This window comes from Molossus molossus, unplaced genomic scaffold, assembly GCF_014108415.1.
Source record: "Molossus molossus isolate mMolMol1 unplaced genomic scaffold, mMolMol1.p scaffold_m16_p_4, whole genome shotgun sequence".
NCBI classification, from domain to species: Eukaryota; Metazoa; Chordata; class Mammalia; order Chiroptera; family Molossidae; genus Molossus; species Molossus molossus.
In genome coordinates this window covers 128,200,615-128,226,431 of record NW_023425377.1, presented here as the reverse complement: position 1 = coordinate 128,226,431, position 25,817 = coordinate 128,200,615, and the positions used below count along the sequence as shown (strand labels likewise).

Here is a 25,817-nt window from a genome sequence, read left to right as displayed (position 1 = left end):
CCACAGCCCGGCCGGTGAGGGCAGCGAGTGGCGCGGGTGCGTGACGGCGGGAGGGGCCTCGGAGCCACGCACACCTGCGTTCGGAGCAGGACGTGTGAGCCCAGGCGAGTGCCGGGTGTGGGCTCTGGGCACCGGCCGGGACATTCCCGTCAGGCAGCTGCAGCGCCTTCTACCCCGGGAACGGCAGGCTCGGACGAAACGGGTCCCTTTGACACCCGCCGAGGCACAGACGGGCTCCAGGGCAGGGTCCCACCGGACGGACAGCATCAGTCCGGCTTCTGGGAAGACTGTTCGATGGACCCCCATCCACTGCGCTCCGACTGCAGAGGCGGACGTGGCAGAGACAGGAAGCTTTCCCAAGGTGTCCGGGAAGGAGCCGGTCGCAGCGCAGCAGGAGCCGCTGACGAGCCCAGGGGACAGGACGCGGAGGAGGGGCGGGGCGCGGGGGAGGGGGCGGCAGGATCCAGCCATCAGAGCCGAGAGCCGGGCTCAGGAGCTGGCAGGAGACTGCCTGAGGGTTTCTGCAGAGACAAGACCTCGTGGTCACAGGCACGACTCAGACAGCCACACGGACGCCTGTGCCCGGACATCACCAGAGGCTGACGGGGTCGCGGAGGCTGTCGTTGAAGCGGGAGGTGGAGAGGCGTGTTCCCTGAGCCACACGGACCAGGAGCCGGGGGGGGGGGCGATTGGGGGCCCATCACCAGCGTCAACACCGAGCTCAGGAAGAGGCCGGGGAGCCCTGGCGGAATCACAGGCGGCTGTCCTGTCGGGTGCGAATCCACGGAGACAGGTCTGCTCAGAGGAACGTGCGGACGAGCACCAGCGCGGCGGTGGGCGGGCGAGAACTGTGGGGGAGAAGGCGACGCAGTGCGGGAGTGAACAGGAAGGAGAAGCCGAGGTGGAGGGCGGAGGAAACCCTGAACGTGTGGGAGGCGGCGGAAGACGGGGTGAGGGTGGCGAGGGCAGGGGTAGATCCCGGGGCAGGTCCCAGTGACTGTCAGGCAGGGACAGAGCCGGTCCCGCTGCACCGGGAGAGCGAAGAGAACAAAAGGAGGCGCGATCCCTACCAGAAGTGAGGGGTGCCGGCCCTGGACGAGGGGGCTGGGTGACCAGGAGGGAGCCGCTCCGACCCGGCGACATGGGGGTGGTGGAAAGGAGACGAGGATCTCGCAGGAGAGAGAAGGGATAGCAAAGGCCTCTGGCTCCAGGACACGCAGTGAGCTGCTCGGAAGGACGGGGGACAGGTCACCAGGGAAAGGTCACGGGGGGGGGGGGTTCACTGAGAGAATTACTTCAAGTCACGGAGACCGAAGCCGTCAAAATCCTGACGGAACTATGTCAACCAATATGGAAACAGAACCGAGGTCCGCAGCCTGGAAATGCAGTAAAGGCCCATCTCCGGGAAGGAGATGCCACGGAAGGGTGACTGCAGGGCCGTGGCTCTAATTCCCCGCGTGGGTGAAGTGACGCTCAGGGTGGAACAGCGGCGGCTTCTCCCGCACACGGATCCGGGAAGGGACCGGGCGCTCAGGTCCGAGGCCGAACTTCCCTGGGTCCTGGGGCAGCCAGAGACCTGCAGAGGGAGCTTAGTCTGTGATCACAGACCACGGCGAGGCCTGGCGTGGTTCCGAAAGGCACCGGCGTGCTCAGCCCCTGACTGCCTGACGCATAGCCTGCGCCGTGGACGGGAAGCCACGGTCCGCACAGGTCACGGAGACCCGACGGTTTTGTATCAGCAAAGGTGCCGACTGTTGGTGCGCTCTGCACCCAGAAGGTGTCATACGGACACTGGGTGGACTCAGAGGGAGGAGGAGTCAGTGTTGGTGGAAGAAATACCAGGAACTTAAGCTCTGCAGGGGGCACCCTCCCCAGGCAGGGAGTAGGGGTGATTTGAAACGACTTTGGATGGAAGGGGAAAAGTGGCCAAGCCGGGCTGCACCTGACCTTGAAGAACACGGAAGTCGTGGTTGCTGAAGAAACGCTCAACGTCAACGTACACGAAGACACGGACGTGTTCCAGCTTTTCTGCCCTCGACTCCGCTTCAGCTCAAGTGCAGACAGCAGCCAGGAGATGGGGAGAAGGCTGAGACGTGGAAGGGCTGCAGCGGAAGGATTAGGAAGGTCACAGGAGCACAGACGTGTTCCAGAGACGTCTAAGGCTGAGCCCATCCCGCCCTCGTCTTCCCAGTTGCCACGTGCAGATGTGAGAGTCCCACAGTCACGTGGCTGATGGGAAATGGATCCGTGTGCAAGGCGGGGCTGGAGGAGAGCTCTCCGGAGACCCTGGACCAGGAGAAAGATGAATAAATGGGTCTCGGAGCAAAGTAACCCCGAAACATCTCGGGGGCAGAAGGACAGACGGAAGCTGTCCCCCTCGGACACCTCCTGAGAAGCAGGTCATTTGGGAAGGACAGCCGTGCGGGACGTAGGAGGCAGCAGGGAAAGGGGAGACCGAACACGAGACGGGTGGACTCTGTGGAAGAAGCCACAGGCTGAGCCTCCAGGGCTGGGCAGGGCTGTGGGGACAGGACGGGACGTCACCCCTTCACGGGGTCCCCCGCGTCGGAGCGACTCAATGGTGTGGAACACACACATATATAACGTGAATAAGTAAATGGAATAATTGAACATTTGCAAACTTGTGACACACAAAGAGTCAAGTACGTATCCTTGCCCCAACGCTGATACATGGTAGCCAATAAAGTCAGTACAGTTCGTGCTGTGGTGTCCTCCTCCGACCCTTCCGCACTGCGACTGTTACTTTCGAACGGAATCATTCTGAAGGTGCTCCGAGAATCACCTCCACAGGGAATTGGTAAGTGTGTGTGTATTTTGTTTGGCGCATAGGAAACTCGAGGCCCCAGGCTCGGGACGCGCGTGGGTGTTGGAGGAAGAAGGATGGACCCTGGGCTCGGTTCTGTCCGAGGTGGACCTGGACCTGTGTGTCTGCCCCACAGAGCAGCTCCCTTGTCCCCCGACTGCTGATGTGTGTTCAGCACACGTGTCGTGGCTGTTGACGTGGCGACGCAGTTCATTCCGTGTTTTTATTCTCTCACTACGGTGCTTGTGGTTTCTGTGTTTTTTATTCCTTAAAAACCGAAACCATTCCCACCAGCTGGTGCAGCCACTATGGACATCAATATGGTGTTTCCTCAAAAAGTTAAGAATAGAACTGCCACTTGACCCAATGACCCCACTTCTAGGAATACACCCTAAGAAGCCTGAAACACCCATTAGAGAGAATGTATGTACCCCCATGTTCATAGCAGCACTATTTACAATAGCTAAGATCTGGAAACAGCCCAAGTGTCCATCAGTAGATGAATGGATAAAAAAGCTGTGGTCTGTATACACAATGGAGTACTATGCAGCTGTAAGAAGGAAAGAGCTTTATCCTTTGAGACGACAGGGAGGGACCTGGAGACCATCATGCTAAGCGAAATAGGACAGTCAGAGAAAGACAAATACCACATGATCTCACTTATTTGTAAAATATAATGAACAGAAAAAGCGGATGAAGAAAATAGACCCAGAGACATAAAAGGGAGTCCCGTTCAGACTGACGAACCTCAGAGCAAGTGTGGGGCCGGGGGGTGGGTGAGGTGAACACAGAACTTCTATGTGTACCCGCGGGCACAGAGCACAATGCTGGGGTGGAGGTGGGATTGGGGAGGGTGTCTGGGGGGGACATCTGTAACAAAAATACATGAATTAATAAAAGAAATCAAGACATAAAGAAACCGAAGCTGTTGAAGGTAGCGCCGTGGGCCGCCCCGCCCTCAGACGGCTCTGTCTTCTCCCCAGAACGGGATCACCCCTCTGCACGTGGCCTCCAAGCGGGGAAACACGAACATGGTGAGGCTGCTCCTGGACCGCGGCGGGCAGATCGACGCCAAGACCAGGGTGAGTGTGCGCCTCCCGCGTCCGAGCCGTGACCTCTGTCCTGCCCCAGCACCCCGACAGCCAGCCGAGCACACGGACTTGCGGGTTTTCCGGGAAACGGCTTTCTTGGCTTCTGTTTAAGCCCCGGCGGTATTTAAAGGCTTCTCTTCGCAAAGCGGACGGAGCGTTTTCTCGTACGTGCCCAGACCGGCAGAGCACCGGCCCCGCACGGACACGGAGCGTCCAGTCCTTGCTCGCTGGCCTTCGGGGACAGAGGTCCAGGGTCGGGCTCACGCTCCCTGGGTGGGCGGTTGACAGGTCGGAGCCGGGAGGGTGTGGCTTTTACCTGAAATGCTTCGGTCCTGTCACAAGGCTTTTGCTTCCAACTCTGCAGTCCCCAAGTCTGTCCCCTTGGGGGTGCTGGCCGGGCGGCGGCTCTGCTGCTGGAGAGAAGGCCACTGCCCAGCACCTGCCAGGCCGTCTGGGCAGGGCCGTTCCTCTGTTCCTTTCAACCTTGTGACGTAGATGAAATCCTGGGTTCTCGACAGACAGGCAGTGAGGCGGGCGGGCGGCACGGGGGTGATAGGTGCCGGCCCCTCCTCTCACCGGCGGTGTGGCCTCGGCCGGGTGCTCACCTTCTCTGAAGCTCAGCGAGTACCCGCACCTGCCTCGGAGGTGTGGGAGAATCAGCTCAGGTGTGAGCATCATTTTGTTTTAAGTGGGATGGGTCAGTGACATAAGCCCTCATCTTTTTTATGCTGATGCTGCAATTATATGCAGTTACTTATTTCCACGTTAATTAGTAGTTCCGTCCTCGCTCTCCGGAGCAGATTGGGTTAGTCACAGCCTTCGGCAAAAGGAGGCGTTTCCATGGTACGGACCTTTGTAAAGTGTGTGGCGGGAGACTCACAGGTAACGGGTCCCTTCTGATGATTCCCCGTCTGAGGGTGGAGGCCGGGTCCCGGGGAGACCGAGGCTGGCAGGTGTTCTGTGCACAGTCCTCCCGTCTTCGGCTCCCACAGCTGCGCCAACTCCATCCACACGCTGGTTTCTCGTGACCTCAGGAAACAACGCTCCCTTAGCTCCCTGTCTCTGAGACGCCGGTCCAGGGTGCCGTGGGGCGTCGGCACTGGGGGCTCCCCCGTGGGGGGCTGCCCAGTGTCTGCACCTGAGTCTGCCCTGGTGACTGCCCTGCTCCTGGGCACCTTCCCGCGCTGCGCGGTGGGTGTGTGGAACCCGGAGCAGGTTCCCCTTCTGCGTACAGCCAGGTGTCAGTGAACCTCCAGTGTGAGTGCATCGCCGACGGGGTGTCTCTCTCGACGAGACCCTTTCTGTCCTAGAGAGACGCCTGCCCCGCACAGACAGCAAAATATGTCCGACTCGGTCGGTGTGTGAGGATTCACGCCAGTCTCACTACTGCTTTTCTGAGTGTTCGCTCCTTACTGAGGCCGCTGGTTTTTCTCGTTGATTCTGACCTCGTGCGCCGCAGAAGATGCTGTCACGCGTGCACCTACGCACGTGGCACGTGTCGCGTAGACATCAACGTCCGAACGAGGGCAGCACCTTCTCCCATCCGTGCTGAGAAATGAGATGTTACCTCGCGTGAGTCCGCTGCCCTTGGACAGGCTGACCCGCCGGGAAGCCTTGGTTCCTCGTCGGACGGTGTTTCTGGGGGGAGCCTGTCGGCACAGCGATGATGAAGGGACTTCCACTCGAGCGTGTGGCCAGGTTCCTACCTGCACTGGGCGTCCACGTGCTCTCGTTCCCGCCCTGAACAGTTACTGTGCCCTGAGCCCCAAGCTGCAGGCAGACCAGGTCCCGGTGCTCACGGAGATTCGTCGACGGCGCCTGGGGACCTGGTTAGCTGTTTCGCCATCGGCTCGCCCCCAAGAGTTCTGGGGTCCGTGGAGTAAATGCGTCCACGCTCCATCGTGGTCACCGCCCACGGACCCAGACCAGGCAGGACCTAGGATGTCGCCACGGGCGCCCCCTGCCGTCAGATCACTTCCTCATCTCTCATGGGAGGGATGTTAACATGGGTCGTTCGACCCCGGCGGTCACCGAAGCACCAGCGTCCTCAGAACAGCGAGGCCAAGTTGGGGGCCGGCCGGAGGGAGGTGACCGGACGCGGGGGCACAGCCCTGCACGCTGGGTGACCGGGTCAAAGAACTAGGTGTCGCCTCTTCTCCTCTCCTTGGAACATGCATTTTAAAATAGAAAAATGTGCACTTGGTTTTGAGTGTCTCTCTACGTACTACAACAGAGCTTCTGTATATGGAATTTGAAATCGCAGAAATATGATTATCATCATCATCTTTTATCACAGAGGCCTCTGCTTCCCCAGCAGTGAGATCGCCGTGAGCGTCCTGAATCCGGTGCCTTCTGGCAAGAATTTCTCATCGTTTCTCTGATTTATAAGGTTTTTATTCTCTGGAGAAACACAGGATGATAGAGCCTTCGGGGTAATTTTAAGGACTCTGTCCACAGCCCCCCACTTCCGCCAGCACTTCGTCTGTCCGGAGACGCTCCGAGTCGCCGGTGTTCTCGCCGACGCGCACCAGGGTGAACTCACACGTGCGCACCAGGGCCCTGGCTTCCCGGGGTCTGGAAAACCTCCTTCTAATGTTAGAGCAGACGCGTGACAGCTGGTTACCAGTGATGGTACCGATTCGGGTTTTACTCAGGGCATCATTCACTTTTCTTTTTAAACTCACTTGTTACGTGAATGTGACACCCTGCTGAGGCTCATGGTTAAAATGCCGAAACGCGTATTTCCACGCAAACTGTCAAGGTTCGAGAGCATCCGCGGGCGACGAGTGGAAATCAGGAGCCGGGGCCCCGCCGGGGACGTGTCAGCAGCAGCAGCAGTCAAGGTGTGAAGGGCGCTGGCCACGTCGCCGCAGCCCACGCGGAGGCCACCCACGTCCCTCCCAGCAGCTGGGGGCTTGCGTTGTTCCCATCGGGAACATGAAGGAAAGAGACGGGGGGCAGACTCTTGAGGAGGGAAAACACCATGAAACCTGCAACCACAGGCTTAAGAATTTAATTTAAAGAGAATGTAAGTTAAAACGATGATCCTTGAATACAAAGCCTCGGTGAGGATATTTTTGGCAGCGAGCACTTTGCAGAGAAGACCCTGGGTCTGCTCGGATCAGCGTGCTGGGCGGTGTGGGTTCGATGTGAGCGCAGCCTCTGCCTCGGGAACTCCTGGGCTTCGGAGTCCTCGTGGTCCCCGTGGTCCCCGTGGTCCTCGTGGTCCCCCGTGGTCCTCGTGGTCCCCCGTGGTCCTCATGGTCCCCGTGGTCCCCGTGGTCCGCGGCGTCAGGGGGGTTTGTTATGTGCTGTCCACGGTTCCCTGTTTTCTTCAGAAGGGTTTGCGGGTTTTCACATCATCACACAGAGAACGTTTCCAGTAATTTGTAGAAAGCGGCACCTGCTCTAAAAATGCGTGAAGGTGCCCCTCCCCCATTCAGACAGGCTGTGGGTGGGACGGAAGGGAGGTCCTGCCCCTTCACACGTGGTGAAGCTGGCCCCAGGGTCCCCGCGGCGCCTCTGTGACCCCGGATTCCCCCACGGGAGTCCTTCCCTTCCAGGGCTCAGCTCTCAGCTCGGGTCTCAGGGAAGCCCCCCCAGCGACGTGTGGGAGACACCAGGCGTGTCTAAGGTTACGGGGCTTCTGCAGCCGCTGAGGCCTGTGGTCCCTCCGCAGGGCTGTGACCCCCGAACGGTGCAGAATCACGTGGCCACTGTGCGCCCACTTTCTTTTTCAGGCTCCTCTCCGGTAGACTTTAAAATAACTCGGCATCAACGACAATAGCTACATGATTTTTTTTTTTCACACCCGTTCCCAGACACCCCCACCCTGCAGGTCTGCTTTGGTTGCGCGGGATCTTGATAGCAGTTCAGTGGATTTGACAAAGTCGGGGCCCGTTACCGGGCAAGGCCCCGGCGGGAGCAGACGGTGGAATCTGATGGTTTGCACAGAGACCGTGGAAGGGCCTGTTTGCACTTTGTGGGGGCTGTACGGAGGGTACGCAGATGGTGAGTGGCCCCGGGGCTGGTTGTAGCAGTGCTGGTTACCCCAGACCTGGCTTCAAGGGGAGACCTGGCGCGGGGGCTGTTTGGCAGGAGCGTGACCTTGGGAAAGAGACATAGAGGAGGAGACCCTCTGCCTGCAAAGCAGCACAGCACTGCCCACTGGCCGGCCCAGCCCGAGGCCGGAGGCAGGGAGCCCACGATGCAGCCCGAGCGGTCTCGGGGGGCCACGGCGTGGAGAAGGGCCGAGCCCGGATCTGAGGGGCCTGCGGGCTGGGGGTGTGGGTCAGGAGTGCAGACGAGTCATATTTATCGGGAGGAACACAGCACCTGAGAGGGTCCTGGAAGCACAGACCAACCCCCGAGATGGGCCACTGGACGAATGAGGAGCGTCCGAGGTCCCCTTCGCTGCCGAGATCCCTCACCTCCCGACGGCCTCTCAACCTTCGCCTTGGACGCTGTATTTTCCTCCGACGCCTGAGACCAGCCCTTAGCGTGTGTCACTGGGGGCTTCACCCCCCCTCTCCTCCTGCTGGATCGTCTGGATTTCCCTCACCCCCGCTCTTGGCTCTGCCCCCCACAGGGAGACGAAGTCGGAAGACAGAGGGCGCTGGGGTTGCTCTGCAGCCGCTCGCCTCGCGCCCCGGTCGGCCCTGCGCACGGCGGGCCCTGTGGCCAGGCTGCACGGCGTCGAGCTGTCTCCACGCTGTGGGGACGGACACCGTCCGCGGGGGAATGAAGTCTGTGGTCTGTGCACGAGACAGAGATGTGTGGGCAGCTTCCCAGGAAGGTGAACAATGACCTGTCCTTTTAATGCCTCAGGGAACGTTTTAGGGAAACGTACAAAAATCGCGGCGATCCAAGAGAGAACGTAGGGGATAAACCGTGGAGAATTATTAGGTAAAAGTTCTGTGAGGTCAACAGTGTAACCTCCGGGCGGTTGTGAGCGGACTTTCAGGTCCCACCACCGTCTGGAACGTGCGCCCACGGGGTCTTCTCCGTCCGGCTCCCTCCCGCCCCCGCCGTCTCTGCGTCCGCTGCCCTTCTCTGTGTTGGGCTCAGCGAGGTCCTCGGACCCCTCTGAGTCCGAGGTGCCATCTTGCGGCATAAGGATCTGACCTGTGACCTGCGGCTCACTCTGGCTCTTTGGCAGGACGGGCTGACACCTCTGCACTGTGCAGCCCGCAGCGGACACGACCAGGCGGTGGAGCTGCTGCTGGAGCGGGGTGCCCCCTTGCTGGCCAGGACCAAGGTGAGTCGGGCGAGGGGGGTCCCTCCCGGGTCCCCTCCCTCCACCCCCGTTTCCCAGTGACTCAGCGTGTGTGCACCAGGAGTGGGGGAGGGATGTATGTCAGGCGTCTCGAAGTATTCAGAACCGACGACCGCCTGTGGCAGGACGTACCCCGTGTCTGCCGCCACGGTCTTCCCTGCTGTGCTGGCTGCAGGGGGACCGGACACCACGGTGTCGGATAGGAGAGCTCGTGTACGCATGAGCCGGTCTACACGTAGGGGTCTACATGCTCATGATCCTGAGATGCTGTGAGTTACACGTAAAGGTACCTCTTAAAGCGACATGATCAGCATTCCCAGGGGGCCTTCTGCTCTCCAGCCTGGCCCCCCAGGCGATGCGGCGGGGTGGGCACTGCGTGGACCTGTCGGGCCCGTGCGGCGTCTCGGATGGTTAGACAGGCGCGCTGTTCCCCCGGGCGGGCAGAGCACGCTACCCCTTCCGGCCCCCCTCGAAACCTCACCCTCACCCACGTCGTGGTGGCTGAGACTCCAGCACAAAGTGTGTCTGCAGAGGCTGGTCACAGTGCAGCTCCCCACGGCCGGTCTTTCTGTGGGGTGTCGGTCGCTGTCCCGAGACACGTTGGGTGTAGTCGCACAGCTGTCGAACGACAGGTGCACCCGAATCCTTAGTAGCACAGAAGCTCGGACAGAGGACATTTCCTGCCTCCTCTGCCCCGATCAGGACGGCCCGACCACCGCTGTCCTGGGGTGAGCCATGAGATGCGGCAGCCAACGCAGGCAGCTGTTCCCAATGTGCACTGTGTTTTCATCGAATAGTAATCGACGTCATCTGGTGCTCAGACCAGCCCACACATCTAAACCACGTGTGGGGTGAACTCCGTCGGTGGAGGCGCCTCCACTGTTCTCGTGCTCCGGCCGACACCTCGGCCTGTCTAGGAAGGCGGGTAACGCAGAGGCTGTTTTGGAAAGTTTCGTGGAGAACAGGCTGAAATTTACATGGAAACGACGAAATTTCCGGCCAGCTATGTTACAACCGATCAAAAGCCCGTATGAAGCTGGGGCTACGCAGACGGCTCCACAAACTGGCGTGGTCGTGCCGACAGGCTGGCCCGTAATTTAGGTCCCTAATGAAGACCGTGGGGTACCTAGTGGCCTCCTGTCAGATCAAATATCATTCCTATGTCACGGTCCAACGTAGAGTGTCTGTGACTGCATCTGTCCATCCGTCCATCACGTGTCATCTAACCATCCTCATGAGGAGCTTCTGTGCCCCAGGCTGTATCCCGGTCCCCGAGGGACTATCAAGAGCAATAATGCATGGTCTGTATCTTTTTTTTTTTTTATCCTTATTCGAGGATATTTTTTCCATTTTTTGTTCAGGTAGAGTGGGAGGGGGAGAGAGAGAAACATCGACGTGAAAGGGACACATCGAGTGGCTGCCACCCGCACGACCCAACCAGGGCCGGGGACAAACTGCGACCGAGGTAGGTGCCCTTAGCGGGAACCGAACCCGGGTCTCTCCAGACCGCAGGCTGACGCTCTAACCGCTGAGCCAAACCGGCCAGGGCCATGGTCTGTATCTTTAAGAAGCTCAGAATTTCAGTAAGAAGACAGCAAAGGTGATAATGACAGGAAGCAGAGCCCTGTGCAGGGTCAGGAACAGGAAGACGCGAACTGTCCAGGTGACACCTCACCCGGGAGGGGACGGAGCCTCCCACCAGTCCTTGGCTCCTGCACCCCCGAGAGTGTCCCTCCAGGAGGACGGGCCCCGCCGTGTCCTCAGGACCTGCCTGGGCTCGCGTGGGTGCTCAGCCTGCATTTCTGAAAACGAACAAGGAGTAAGTGGTGAGGATTTTATTTTCCACACCGTCGTTTTGTGGGTGAACGGCCCCAAGACGGACAGAACGTCAGCGCCTCAGCCTGGGCTCCTTGCCCGGCTCACCCCCCACCCACAGACCGGTGCAGACACGAACGCCCCCACCCGCCCTTCTGGTCCGAGTCCTTCTGCGAGCTCCTGTACACGAGTCAGTAACTGAATCAAGAGAATTTCAGACACAAAGAAAATGCTGCTCATTTAAAACCACCTCCTGCTGCCACAAGCCACCTGCTGGGATTTCGACGGTTTTCTAGCGGCTCTCCTTGCCCTGAAAACCCTCCCTGTGCAGTCGCTGAGCTTCCTTCCTAGTTCTGCACGATCGTCCTGCACACCCAGTTCTAACTGCGGAATCGGCCTGGCCGGGCATCCTCGGCGAGTTACCTGCCGCTCTGTCCCCGACGCCACCCCCGAGCAGTGAGGCCCGGCTCCCGGACGCATCACTGACGATACATTTGGATTGTCCTCCGCGGTTGGGACTTGGGAGGTCGCTGACACCTGCCCAGCTCCCCCGACTTTCCTAGCTTTGCCGACTCCTCCCCAGCCCAGCCCCGTCTCGGGACAGGGAAAGAGCCGCAGGGCGGGCAGCGGGTCCGAGGGAGGTCAGAGGCTGGCTCCCCCGCCGCCCCGCTGACGGGACGTAAGGACGTCCGCGCAGAGGTGACGTGAGTGCGGATTTCAGTGTATAGGGTTGGATTCAAGTAATTTAAGCCACGGCTTGTCTTGGTGTCTCTGCCGTGGCCCCGGTAACTGAGGTCCCGCCGCCTTGCCCGGCGGACTGTGTGTTCATTCGTGAAACGCACTGTCTGTGTTTTGGCCTGAGAATAGCACGACTATGAAACCAAGTCCTCCGGGCTTCCCTCTGGGCCAGCCATTACCTGCGGAGGTCGAATGGAAGTCACACCCCTGCCCGGGACCCGGGGGAGGGGACTTCGCTGTGTTTCAGAACTGAGCGACACTAACTCGCCTGGTTTTGTCCCGATGCGCAGAACGGGCTGTCCCCGCTCCACATGGCCGCGCAGGGGGACCACGTGGACTGCGTCAGACACCTGCTGCAGCACAAGGCGCCCGTGGACGACGTCACCCTGGACTACCTGACGGCCCTGCACGTGGCCGCCCACTGCGGCCACTACCGGGTCACCAAGCTCCTTCTGGACAAGAGAGCCAACCCGAACGCCCGAGCCCTGGTAAGTGCCCACCACGTCGGCGACGGAGGGTGGGTCTCAGGCCCCGGGGCTGAGCGGAGGTGCAGACACGGCCGGTCACGCTCAGTGGTCCCCGTGGCGTGGTTGCGGGCGTGGACAGGCTGACGAGAGCACCAGGTATCACTCCTGTGATCCACGGGACTAGTGAGTTGCAGCAAATGGGAAATCTCGGGAGTGGTCACAGTTTGAAGTGGGAGACACAGGTGGACGCAGAGGGAATCAGTAGGGGGGTTCAGACACTCTAGTCAGATCGCACGTGTGAGAAGTTGAACATCATTTATCTCCTTTTGGAAAACATGGCTGGACCCAACTCGTCCCACGTGCAGAGCGTCAGCCTGTGACATCTGCTTGGACAGCGTCCCCCTGGGCTGCCTCCCACGTTCCGGGAGGCCTGGTACCCCCGGGGCCCGGCCTTGCAGCCTGGTCCCCGGGGTCTAACGCTGAGCAAACCTCCCGGCTCCACTTCCTTCCTAACCGTTAGTCACCGGCAGGAAGGCTCGTGCTAACCTGTGGCTCATCCCTAATTCTCACACTGAACGCGGACCTTTGTCCCGCCCACGTGTGTGTGATTTACGTCAGCGAAATGACCCTTCGCTTCTGCTCAAGGTGATAGAAGGCATTGGGATGGTCAGGTATTAAATCTGTTTTATTGGGAACTTCCCGGCAGCATCAGCGTCCCGGGGAGCAGACTCGCCTTCAGGGCCGGGCACTCCGCAGGGTCTGTGTTCTCACGGGGAGAGCACTCCTGTTCCGTGGCAGGGCCTAAGCTTATACAATGTGGCGGTTCAACCACAGGACGTCCTTTAAGGGCTGCTCTGCACCTGGCCACGTATGTCCGGCTTGCACAGCTGTGACGGGCAGCCACGCCGCACGGTGAGATGTCACGGGTCAGTGAGACCACGTGTGCTCTGGGAGCCACGGGTCTGGAGAGGTCCTGGTGCTGAGGCCCCGTGGTCACCGGACACACAGCTGCCCCACGGCAGGGGTCACCGCGCACACGGGAGCGAGGGCAGCCGCAGAGGAGCGGTGGGCAGTCAGCACCTTGTGGTGTGATATTCCCACACTCCTCTGCCTGGGAGACCCCTCCTTGCGATTGTTCCAGAAACTTCCCACGCTTTTCTGAAAAAACATCCACGCATTTAATCATTCCTTCGTGAAATATATTTCATGAACCCATCTTATAAAAAATTGTTCATGTAAGAAATGTAACTTCTCCGTGGCCAGTTTGGCTCAGTGGTTGGAGCGTTGGCCCGTGGATTAGAGAGTCGTGGGTTCGATTCCGGTCCAGGGCACGTACCTCGGTTGTGGTTCAGGCCCCGGTTGGGGTGTGTGGGAGGCAACCAGTCGATGTGTCTCCTTCACATCGATGTTTCTCTCTCTCCCACCCTCCCTCTCACTCTATCTGAAGATAAATAAAAAAATATCCTTAAGTGAAGATTAAAAAAAGAAATGTAACCTCAAGATATGAAATATCAACACCATGATTTCTGCTAACATACGTTTTAATAAAATTTTAATATAATAATAACGGGATATGGAACAACGTTCCGTGAACAGTGGTTCCCCCCGTGCGGCGCCCCCTAGAGGACAGGCTGCCGCGTTCGCTCTGGGTTTGAAAGCAGATGGCGCTGTGCCCGCCTCAGAAACGGCTTTCAGGAGAGAGGGGCGTACTTACCTCCGCCTGGCCGTCGAGTGTCCCCTACCCCGGCCCTCGGGTCTCCCCGTCCCGCTTCCCTGTGGCGAGTCGCTGTGGCGTTGTGTGTTTGTGTTCCGTCTCCACACAGGCAGGACTGACGCTGACGCACTGCACACGGGCCACCCAGCGCTTGCGCAGGGACCCAGGTCCTGACACGGCACGGTGTGGCGAGGGACAGGTGCCCGTGTGCCGTGTGCCGGCCGCGTGCTGTGCCGTGCGGCGCCCTGCATGTCCACTAACCCTCCGTCTTTCGCGCAGAATGGTTTCACCCCGCTGCACATTGCCTGCAAGAAAAACCGTGTCAAAGTCATGGAGCTGCTGGTGAAATACGGGGCTTCCATCCAGGCTGTCACAGAGGTAGACACGCCCCGCTCGGCTGGCTCCCTCACCGCACGCTCCCGCCCCGTCCCACACTCGAGCGGGCCGAGGAGCGGGCGTGCAGGGGAGTGAAGCTGCCGTTGCTTTGTCCACAGTCTGGCCTCACGCCTATACACGTGGCTGCCTTCATGGGCCACTTGAACATTGTGCTCCTGCTGCTGCAGAACGGCGCCTGTCCAGATGCCACTAACATTGTGAGTATGTCGGGTGCCGGGCTGTGCGTCTGTGTGTGCCCACGGGGAGCGGCGAGAGAGCCCGGGACGACGTGGGGCAGGGCCCCGTGGCGTGGGAGGGCGGGCGCCCTGGAGGCTCCCCGCAGGTGGGAGACGGCCTCACACACTCGGGCTCTGACCACGGCCGAGCGGGTCGCGTGAGCTCTTTTGGGCTCACTGTGCTGGCTGCCTGGACTGGGTCCCCGGTGACCTCGGGGTTAACCTGAGATGGACCAGTGTCAGGGTGCCCGCACCATCACAGACTCTCCCTGCTTCAGGGGTGTGGCTTTTCCATCCACCTGGCCCGCTCTGACCTTCCGTCCGGATTTGGTTTTGTTGGTCGAGGGGTGTCCTCTCTCTTACCGGAAGGAGTTACGTCCAGCTGCCCCCTGGACGTGGAGGGAGCACTGTTCCCCAGGCAGCCAGGGAGCACGACACCCCAGAACTCACCCACCTCGTCCCAACCAGGGTTCGCTCCCCGTGTCTGTGTGTCTCTGTGCTCGTCTGGAAGTCAAACGTCTGTCTGGTCCCTGAGTGTGCGCAGGACGCCGTGGGGAGCTCCACCACCCGGCGGCGGAGGGTTGAAGTCTGCGCAGAACCGCTGTCCCGAGTGGGCATCAGTACTGAGCTCGTGGTCAAAATGGTTCCCGGCCTCAAAAGCAGCTGGTCAGCAGTGAGGCTGAGGTTGGCATCCCGTCCCCTTGGGGCTGGGAAGTGCCGCTTCACCTCTCTCTGTGTGTCCTCTCACGATCCACTTGTTCGCATCTGACGCCGTTTCTGCGCCGAGTGTCCGATGCGTGGACGGGGTCCGTGTGGAGCACGTGCATTTGATTTTAAATCGTACCCAATGCTCCCTTTTCACATGACTGACAACTGGGGCGTGAAACCATTCCCAAATCGGAATACAAAAGCCATGTTTACAAATGTCCCTAATTGTAGCTTATTGGTCCTAAATTCCTGCAGTGTTTGCCAATCTTCACTTTGTTAAGGACAAGAGCAACTTCACGACGCGCCAGTCTGCGTGTAACTTCTAGTCACTTCTTAGAACTTTAAAGGAAAGGACACCGTTCCTGTGTCCAGAGACGGCCGCCTGTCTCTCTGACTCAGACCCGTGCCAACCAGGGACTTGGAACAAAACGGTGGTTCCCACTGGGCAGCACTGTCCACTCCTCTGGGGCTGCGCAGGCTCCATGTAGATTCTCACAGAAAGACAAACGAGACGTTAATGAAAACAGTAACAACGTTGACGTGTCTTAGGTTCTAAAAAATGCCCCAATTTGGTGGTTGCTGTATTAAACTTTAATGTCCACCTGTTGGCCAGTATGAAGTTCTTCATTTGTGTTCTCTTCCCCTTTGTCCATTACATACGCCTTCCCTTCAGCTCCCTCAGGACAAACACTGGACAGGCACCTGGCGACATAACCCTCCCCTGCTTCTCGGTGTTGTCTGTCTGTTTCTGCTTTGCTATAATGTGTCCTCCGGGAGAAGTGACAGTGTAGCCGGGTTGCCAGTTAAGCTTGAATTTCAGGTAAACAACAACTTATTGCTTTTAATATGGGCATGTCCTATGCATTTCTTAAGACATACTACAGTCGTGATCGGTCGTTGTCTAGAGTTAAAACTGGCCGGCATCCTGTGCTTTCGTCTGGCACCCCGACGTCTGGCACCCCGACGTCTGGAGGAGCAGGTTCTCCAGCACGGCCGTCTGTGGCCTCGTCATTCTCCAGACAGCGTCCCAACCCCTCGGGGTGATTAAGTTACTCCGGGAAACTGCTTGTCCTGTCGGCGTGGGCCCCCACCCCGCCCGGGGCCTCCGTGTGCTGCCCGACACCACGAGGCGTTTTGGATGCAACGCTGTCGGTCTCGCTGCGATGCTTCTGGCCGATGCCGCCGAGCACGTCACCAAAGCTGCGGCAGAGGCCGTTCTAACGCCCGCAGAGGGGTCTGGCGTTCCGTTTCGGCTTCGCACGTGAGCTCACTCACCTCTTGCCAGTCTCGTTTTTGTCCCGAATTCAGTGCACATTGAGGGGTGCCAGCCACCCCGCCACGCCCCGTTTCCGGAATGTCAGGCACGTACCGTCCACCCGGCTGCGGTCTCGGCGGGGTGCGAGTCCATGACCACACCCTCCGCTGTGCAGATACAGTGCCCGGTGGTGTTTTCCTTCTCAGCACATCGCGGACGCCCCCGGACCCCGGCTCAGCTCACAGGGCACCTTATGCCGCATCCTCCATCCTTACAGCTCAGTAACCTGACAAGAAAGCCACAGTGTTGACTACGAGAGACAGAAGTTACTGACTAAAACTGTACGCTCTGCGCCCTGTTCCTGCTCTTACTCACGCTTAGGTGCAAACAGGGTTATCTGGTAGGAAAAGCTTAGGGAAATTTACAGTGAAAGTCGGCTCCCCCAACGTCTTTCAATCAGGATCAAACGAGACCAGTGTCGGGAGGGGAGAGACCCCGTGTCCACGTGTACAACTTTTCTTTGACGGTAACTTGAATATTCCGATTAGGTTCTACATGTAATAAAACTGTCAGTTTCAGGTGTGTAAACACCATAAAGATACTTTGTTTCGGTGTAAAGTAAGGGCCCTGGACCTAGTAAGACTGACATTGGAAACACTTTGGAAACCCCTGCGGACAGGCCCCGGCTTGTAGGTCCTCCTGGGGCCTCCCTGCACCGCTCTGTCCAGGAAACTGCGTTTTGCCTTCATGTCCACCAGCGCGAGCGTAACGGCTGCCTCGTCATGAGACCCAGAGGAGAGGCAAGATTCAACGTGCTTTTTCTAAAACACGCTTAGAAGGTCTCAGCCTCCTCTGTTTAGAGACAGGTTGGAAGTGATACAGAAAACAGGTCAGAAATCACGGTCGTTCCGAGAGGAGAAGTCTTGCCACGCGTCAGTCTGCAGACAGATGCTGCCGTTGAGGTAACATGTCACCTTATAACACAGGACGCCCCAGGTACATCTCTTTCACCGACGTCGAAACATATCGTCAGAGAATGAGGACGCAGGAGGACGGATGAGGCACCGGCGTCGGGTCAGCGCCTTTGAAATCGGCGCGTTTGAAGCAGATTTCTCAGGACTGAGGAAGGGGGTCCCCGAGCACTGTGAACACAACCTGACGTTCACCCCAGATCTTCAGAGGGAGGGCTGCTCGTGCCGGGAGCAAGGAGAGATGATCCCCTGGGGCCTGTCAGACGCTCCAAGCACCGCGATCGACGGTCTAGTCATTTGACCTGATTTACTTCACCGACTCCATCAGCCTGGTGCCCTGGGGCAGCTGTGGCCGAGCCGGCTGACATTTGGTTCAGGGCCACGTTCTCCCATGACCGAATGAGCGAGCCTCTGCCCTGTCCAGACCGACGTGTGGTCTTACAATACGCTGATTAAACAAGGATAAAACCCTGTGTTTTCGAGTCAGCCATTACCAGGCTTCCCAATGAGAAAACACCCTAACATCTGAGCTACCGTTTCAGGGTCCGCGTGGCCGCGGGTGGGCCCGGCGATGAGCGAGGACCGCTGGCTGCCTGGTGCGCCCGCCCCCGCGGACCGGCTGCCCTGGTCTCTCAGCAGTTTTCCCCAATAACTTCTGTCACTAATATGCTCATTAATAAAAGTCGGGGGCCCCTGGGCAGGTCGGGTTCTGCACAGTCGCCGTCTGGCCCGTGAACACAGAGACAGGTCAGATACGAGCAGTAGTTCACTCAGAACCACAGTTTGAGTTCCGGAAGGGAACAGCCTCGGCAGGGGCAGGGTTCTGGAGCAGGTCGACCCGGTCTCATTAGGAAGTGTTCACGTTGTCGACGACAGGTTTTAGACAGAAGCGTGAGAGAGAACGTGGGATCACAGATTGGGGTTCCGCTGGGCTGGTCACAACGTCCGCTCTCAGGGTTTCCTGGACATTGGGTCAGTTCACGGGCTCGTGATGGACCGAGGAGGGTCAGTTCACGGGCTCGTGATGGACCGAGGAGGGTCAGTTCACGGGCTCGTGATGGACCGAGGAGGGTCAGTTCACGGGCTCGTGATGGACCGAGGAGGGTCAGTTCACGGGCTCGTGATGGACCGAGGAGGGTCGGTTCACGGGCTCGTGATGGACCGAGGAGGGTCGGTTCACGGGCTCGTGATGGACCGAGGAGGGTCGGTTCACGGGCTCGTGATGGACCGAGGAGGGTCGGTTCACGGGCTCGTGATGGACCGAGGAGGGTCGGTTCACGGGCTCGTGATGGACCGAGGAGGGTCGGTTCACGGGCTCGTGATGGGCCGAGGAGGGTCAGGCACATCTGCCTCGTTCTCAGGGAGGCGGAGACGATGCTCACGCTCTCCCCAGAGCAGGCTCGCTGACGCACGCTCTTGTTTCCGGCAGCGCGGGGAGACGGCGCTGCACATGGCGGCCCGGGCGGGCCAGGTGGAGGTGGTGCGCTGTCTGCTGCGGAATGGCGCCCTGGTCGACGCCCGAGCCAGGGTAGGTGCGGGGGCCAGCCCCTCGGGTGTGCATGGTCCCTCCTCCCGGGGTGTGGGGGGCACCAACCCCGGGCCGCCCCTCGGGCTGCAAGGAAGCACGGTGGGGGTGCCCCCGGGTCCGAACCCCTGGCATGTGAGTTCTGTGTCTGAGACACGGTTCTGGCACCGTCCGGACCACTCTGACCCGGTGGGCTCCACACCTGTGTCTGCTCGCGTTCACGACTCTGACATGTGCCTGTGCACGTCACAGCCATTTCCCCCCACCCTGCGGGCGTCCAGACAGGCCCCGCTCCTCCAGGGCAGCCGCAGTCAGGGCCGCTGCGCTCCCCCGTCCCCAGTTCTTACCCGGGATTCCCAGCCTCCAGCCTCCCTCCCTCTGTCCGAGACGGGAATCTGGGCCCCGAAAGGGTTCGGTGGGATTTCCCTGTTTCTGGTCGTTCCCAGTCCCCCCACCCCCACCCCAGGCTGATTTCCCGTCTTCCAGTCGTGTCCCCCACATGCCTCTGCTCCTCCGCCCCGTCCTGCTCAAGGTCGCCCAGCATCTTGGGGGTTCTCGGGAATCCTTACCTCTTGCTCTGGGTCTTCACTGGCTGGTGGGCCTGGGCTGGAGCCTCAGCTTGAATGAGCCGCCCCACGGGGCTGAGCAACGGCCACATGGGACGGGAGCCCCTGCCAGCTCCCGTCTCTCGTCGGGTCTCTTAGTCCCGGGGCTGGACCGAGACCCCGGCTCCTTCCGGACCTTCTTACCGTCCCGGACTCCGCGGATGCCGCGGTGTTTTCCCGCAGATTCAGCGATACGCGGACGGTCTGGACACCCCCCGTCCCCCTAGATTTCTCCGCCTTTCTATCCAGCGTAGAGTCAGTGTCACTGACGCTCTTCGGTGCCCGTCCTGGGTATTTCGTGTTCTTAAGTATCAGAGCTGTTGTTATCCCAGCCGCATGCTCCCTGCCTTGGCGTTTTTCTTCTGGTGTTATTTTCCCCATAAAGACTAGTTTCAGAGCAACTTCAGGTCCACACCGACGTCGAGAGGAAGGTGTGTAGGCCCCCCGACCCCCTGTCCGCAGCCCCGCCAGCCAGGGCCCCCGCGGACAGGTCACCACCGGAGTCCACAGTTCGCACAGGGTCACTCCTGCCGCTGGACGCCCTGCGGTGTGGAGACGCCCACCCCTGGTGCCGCGCAGTCACCGTCCCTCCGCTGCGGTTACAGGAGATGTTCGGGTCAGTCGGTGCGCTCTGACCACGTGAACGGCACCGTGTGTACCAGAAGTCGCGCTAACGCTCCTGGTAGATATTTCGTGGTCCATATTTAGTAGCGGCAGGGTCTCCCACGATCGCCCAAAATAACAACACTTTGTGTTTTCCTACATTCAAATTTTAATGTGTTGTTTTCCGTGGGGATGTGCTCATTGTCATGTGTCTCCGACCACTTTTCCATGTTGTCCATCTAACCTGCTACCGCCTTACACCTCTCCGGCACCGTGTGCCATCCCTTCCTCCAAAGCCACTGGCCTCAGACGCTGTCCTGTGGGATATTGTAGCATTTCTGTCTGTCTGTACATGTCTGTCTGTACTGTAAACATTTTTTTCCTTTATTGATTTTAGAGAGAGAGGAAGGGAGAGGGAGAGAGAGAGAGAAACATGGACTGGCCGCCTCCTGCACGCCCCCCACTGGGGATCGGGCCCACACCCGGGCCTGTGCCCTGACGGGCATTGGGCAGGAAGGAAGCTCGCCTACGGTGCATTTCTGTAAAGTCCCTGTTACTCTCCCCAAAATGCACCGGCCGCCCCGTGTCTTCCTGCAGCCCCTCGGTGCCCCTTCTCACGACGTGACGGTGCTGCGTCCTGTGAGCGGTTCTCCCGGGTTCTCAGCCCTGGCGCTGTCCGCCGCTCCTTCCTCTCTGTGACCTTGACATGCCCTTGGGCCCGTCGTGAAGACGGACCTCTTATCACCCAGGGGGCGCCCACTTCCCTTTCTGCAAGAGAACAGTTCGGTCTGGTTCTCTTCACACCGAGACCGTTTTCCTGACTCCACCTGAGAGCGAGGTGGTTTCCGGCGCCTCCGCGGACGTGCCCGCTGCCTCCGGCCGGCTGCACCCCCTCTGCTTCCCACGGCGCCCTGGCCACAGCTGACCGTGTCCTTCTCGCCCCAGCTCCCGTTGGCATCGGGATGCAAGTCCCGGGCCGCGGGCGCTGTGTCCTGGCACCGCTCTAAGGACCAGAGACAAAGCCCTCTCTGTCCGCAGTCTCTCCTCGAAGACGTGTCCGTCCCTGGTGTCCCGGCCGCGGGGTGGAGGGAGGGCCGAGCGTTCCCAGCCCCCCAGCCCGTTCTCCTGACAGGGCTCCCAGGATCCTCGGCTCTGAGTCAAAGCTTCTGGCCGAGAGTCTGGGTCTCGGGGCTTCTGGGCGAGTTTCCTTTCTTACTCGGAACCGAGAGAGGGTTCACGTTCAAACATAAATGAGGGTGGAAGCCCGGCCCTTTGGTGGGCTTAGGGAACATCGGCCGAGCTGATGGACGGACAGACCTCGTTTATTTATTTATGTTATTGAATGTATTGGGGTGACATTGGTTCAGTGTATGGGTGTCAGGTGTACGACCTGCAGCTCCGTCTGTGTGTGGCCTCGTGTCTCCCCCCAAAGCCCGTCTCCTTCCATCACTCTGTGCCCCCCTCACCTTCTGCTCCCCCCCAGCCCCTCCCTCTGGGAGTAAAATCTAAGGAAGGTTGTTTCTGGAGCAAAATATGAAATGAGCTGTGGTCAGAGTAGCAACGGTTCCTTCTTGCATAGGAGTTCCCAGGGATCCCCCCAAAACGCCAGGCAGCATCGGAGCAAACAACTCTGTCCGTGGCATTTGGTTTCCTGGGCCAATGTCAGGGCGCCCTGGACCAATGCTGGGGCGCCCTGGACCGATGTTGGGGCACCCTGGACCAATGCTGGGGTGCCCTGGACCAATGCTGGGGCGCCCTGGACCAATGTCGGGGCGCCCTGGACCAATGCTGGGGTGCCCTGGACCGATGTTGGGGCGCCCTGGACCAATGCTGGGGCACCCTGGACCAATGCTGGGGCGCCCTGGACCAATGCTGGGGCACCCTGGACCGATGCTGGGGTGCCCTGGGCCGATGCTGGGGCGTCCTGGACCAATGCTGGGGCGCCCTGGACCAATGCTGGGGCTTCCTGGACCAATGCTGGGGCACCCTGGACCAATGCTGGGGTGTCCTGGGCCAATGTCGGGGCGTCCTGGACCAATGCTGGGGCGCCCTGGACCAATGCTGCGCGCCCTGGACCAATGCTGGGGCGCCCTGGACCAATGTGGGGTGCCCTGGACCAATGCTGGGGTGCCCTGGACCGATACTGGGGCGCCCTGGACCAATGCTGGGGCATCCTGAACCAATGCTGGGGTGCCCTGGACTGATACTGGGGTGCCCTGGACCAATGCTGGGGCATCCTGAACCAATGCTGGGGTGCCCTGGACTGATACTGGGGCGCCCTGGACCAATGTTGGGGCGTCCTGCACTAACGTCTGGCTTGACTTGAGTTGCAGGAAGAACAGACCCCTCTGCACATCGCCTCCCGTCTCGGCAAGACGGAAATCGTGCAGCTGCTGCTGCAGCACATGGCCCACCCGGACGCGGCCACCACGAACGGCTACACCCCGCTGCACATCTCCGCCAGGGAGGGCCAGGTGGACGTGGCCTCGGTCCTCCTGGAGGCGGGCGCCGCCCACTCCTTGGCCACCAAGGTAAGGGCGGCCTCGCCACGACGGGGGGATCCCGCCAGGCCCCTCTGCTCTGCCACAGACACTGTCCCGGGGGTGGGTCTCCTCTAGGCCTGCGAGCGCCTTCTGGAACGTTCTAGATCCATCTCCTAAAGGACCCAAGGGCCCGAGAGCCCTGCCGTTTCTGCATTCGCGCAGTTTCCTGTGTGGCCGTCTGGTGCTTCAGCGAGAAGGGGTCCACCACGCAGGGCACCTTCCCCCTCCCGCTGTCAGATCGACCTGAGTTCCCAACAGGGAACAAACACACGGAACCGCACAACGAACGAGGCGGGAGGGTTGCACCGCGCTGGGCCCCTGTTCACCCGAGTCGTAGCCCCACCTAGACATTCACCCACCGACCGCGCTTGCGTTTTCCCGACGCCGGTGCCGGCTCCCGCCCTCCGGCCCTCGCTCCTCCCCACGGGGCCTGCGCAGCACTTCCTGTCCGAACAGCATGAGTTTTACTGCTGTTCATGCCGGAGCAGAGCGACTTCTCTTCCACCTGACGCGTTCGGCTCGAAACTGTTCGAATGTGACTCAGGAGGGAGCAGGAGCTCCCTCCGCGGGTCGGAGCCAAGGCAGCCGGACTTGTGTCGAGGACACAGACAAGGCAGAACCAACAGCGGGCGACTCGTTTGTGGACGCAACACCGCCCACGAAGACAGCGGAGACCCCGAGTTAGAAAGGGTTTTCTACCTGCTCCTGACACGCGGGCATCGGCCCCGCCCCGGGCAGGGCGGCAGGTGAGACCCGCGTCCCACCCGGCGGGAGCAGCGGCCCTCCCGGCTCCGTGGGAGAAGAGCCAACCACCCAGATCAGAAGAGCTGGACGCGTTTTCGAATCTTTTCTTTTTTTAAATCGGAAACTAAGCGACAGACACAGTCACGGCAGCAGTGGTTGTGAGGGGCGGGTGAGCCTCTTCACACGAGGGTGATCAGTGCGTGGAATGCGGACACGTAAGAAGCAGAGGCACCGTCCCTGTCCCACAGATGGTTTCAGGATTCAGCACTGTCTGAAGCCACAGGACGTGGCGGCCGTCGCGTGGACGAGTGTCGGGCGGACGGCAGGGTGGACGGGCCGGCCAGGGGCTGGCGCGAGGCCTTTGAGGTCAGCCCTGCGGGACCGCACGGGACACAGCACATGGCGGTGGCTCAGGAGGTGCCTTCCGAGCTCCAGGCTGTGGTTCTGGGGGACGGCCCTGGGAGCTTGTCGAGTAATAGTTTCCAAATTTGTGACGGGGCCGGATCCCCGTTCCAGCAGGGCCTGGGGAGGAGGAGCCATTTTTCCTTCATCACAGGTGTTGCCTCAGAGAGCCCCCCCGAGCACCCCCGTTTTGAGTGCCTGGGGCAGGGGCGGGGGTGGCAGATGCTGCTTTGAACGGACTCCTGCTGGATCGAGGGCACCCCCCACATTTGTCCCACACTTGGAAAAAGCAGGGTTCCCTCTGCTCCAAGGCGTTATTAGTACCAAATGTTCAGAAAGTTCCAAATGTTCAAGGAGCAGCAAAAGAACAGCCTCCCAGTTGAAAATAACGTGCGGTGACCGGTGGACGGGCCACTCTGTTCCTGGGGACGCGCTGGGCTGGGGGTCACAGTGGCCCGGGGTAGCCGCACCTTCGCCACCCGAGGGGGTGGTTTACTGTGGGTCGCGCCGTCCCCCCATCAGGTGCCGGGACAGAGTGGGTGACACGGTCCGGCAGGATGTGCAGCTGAGACACCGTGTGGGACCGGCCCCAAGCCCAGGGACACGGGGGTCAGACACAGGTGTGGGGCACACACCGGTTCTGAACAGGGCGGCCGGGGGGCGGTCTCGAAAAGGCTGCACTGTGTCCGCAAGTCCGGCGTCCACCAGCTCGGCCTCGGGCAGGAGCAGGGTACGTGCTCTGAGGGGCCCTGTACGCGGCCTGGTCTCCCGACAAAGGGGTGACATCGGCAGGTGCTTTTCAACCGTGAATGTTTTTTTGTTCCATCAACCGTTGATCTTGCCATTTCTGCAGAAAATACAAATCCGTGGAATCACCAAAAATTAATTTAAAAAAAAATCAGAGACATTAAACTATCCTCAAATGTGCAGGAGGACATTTGGCATTCAGGTCTCACGAAGTGGATGGGAGGGACCTGCCTGGTCTCAATCCTGCGAATTTCAGAGGCAAGAAAAAGGCAGCCCCCCCCCCCGCCCCCCGCCAGGTCGGAGCAGTTTGGCCGGCATCGGGCTCTCCCTCCCCACCTACACCCACGTTTCCGGCTCCAGCTCTTAACCTACGATTCCTTTGGTCCAGTCTGCGGCCTCTCTCTGGTCCGGCTGGCGGACGGGCTGGATGCGGCCGTGCTCCCCCATGGAGAGTCCGCGCCGTCCGCGTCTCCTGCCCACAGTGAGCGGCGTGCCCGTGGCCACGGAGATAAGCCTCTCCCTCGCTTTCCCGTTTCAGAAAGGCTTCACCCCACTGCACGTGGCCGCCAAGTACGGGAGCCTGGACGTGGCCAAGCTGCTGCTGCACCGGCGGGTGGCGGCCGACTCTGCAGGGAAGGTACAGTGACGTGGTGGACGGGGCAGGGCCCACCCAGGTCCTGGTGGCGGGGCCAGGACGTGTCCTCCGTCAGGGGCGTCCCGGCCACGGCCACGTCCTAATGGTGACAGTTTCACGCGTCACTGTGAGCGCAACCAGGGTCCCAGGTGCAGGTGTTTCCCGTGTGGACTCGCTGGGTAGCGCTTGCTTGGTTTCCTTTGTTCCTATTGGACGTAATGACTTAACCCGAGGGCTCCCGGTTCCGCCTCCCGTGGCTTCAGGGCAGCTAACGCCACCTCCTAACCCGGAGCCCGCCCGCCCTTGCAGAACGGCCTGACCCCACTGCACGTGGCCTCCCACTACGACAACCAGGAGGTGGCCCTGCTGCTGCTGGAGAAGGGTGCGTCCCCCCACGCCACCGCCAAGGTGAGGGCTCAGGGTCTGCGGGGCCCAGGCGCGAGCTGGGCGTGAGCTGGGGTGTGTCGGACGCGCCAGCCCCGGGGTCCTGAGCGAGGATGCACACAGACCCCGGCAGCGGCAGGAGTCACGCCAGCGCCGTGCTC

The 25,817-nt window shown here is 60.3% G+C and overlaps 1 protein-coding gene across 35 annotated transcripts in view; it reads left to right on the top strand.

The window, feature by feature from the left end:
• ANK2 (ankyrin 2) overlaps positions 1 to 25,817 on the top strand; it is a 304,698-nt gene that overhangs the window by 205,117 nt on the left and 73,764 nt on the right. For 30 of the 35 annotated variants that reach the window (XM_036241837.1, XM_036241840.1, XM_036241838.1 and 27 more), the window contains 9 exons: positions 3,808 to 3,906; positions 9,074 to 9,172; positions 12,034 to 12,231; positions 14,204 to 14,302; positions 14,419 to 14,517; positions 18,899 to 18,997; positions 22,536 to 22,733; positions 25,177 to 25,275; positions 25,582 to 25,680. In XM_036241837.1, the coding sequence (XP_036097730.1) occupies positions 3,808 to 3,906; positions 9,074 to 9,172; positions 12,034 to 12,231; positions 14,204 to 14,302; positions 14,419 to 14,517; positions 18,899 to 18,997; positions 22,536 to 22,733; positions 25,177 to 25,275; positions 25,582 to 25,680 (1,089 nt within the window). The remainder of the gene's footprint in view (positions 1 to 3,807; positions 3,907 to 9,073; positions 9,173 to 12,033; positions 12,232 to 14,203; positions 14,303 to 14,418; positions 14,518 to 18,898; positions 18,998 to 22,535; positions 22,734 to 25,176; positions 25,276 to 25,581; positions 25,681 to 25,817) is intronic. The other 5 variants (XM_036241856.1, XM_036241849.1, XM_036241855.1 and 2 more) reach the window with 1 other exon arrangement.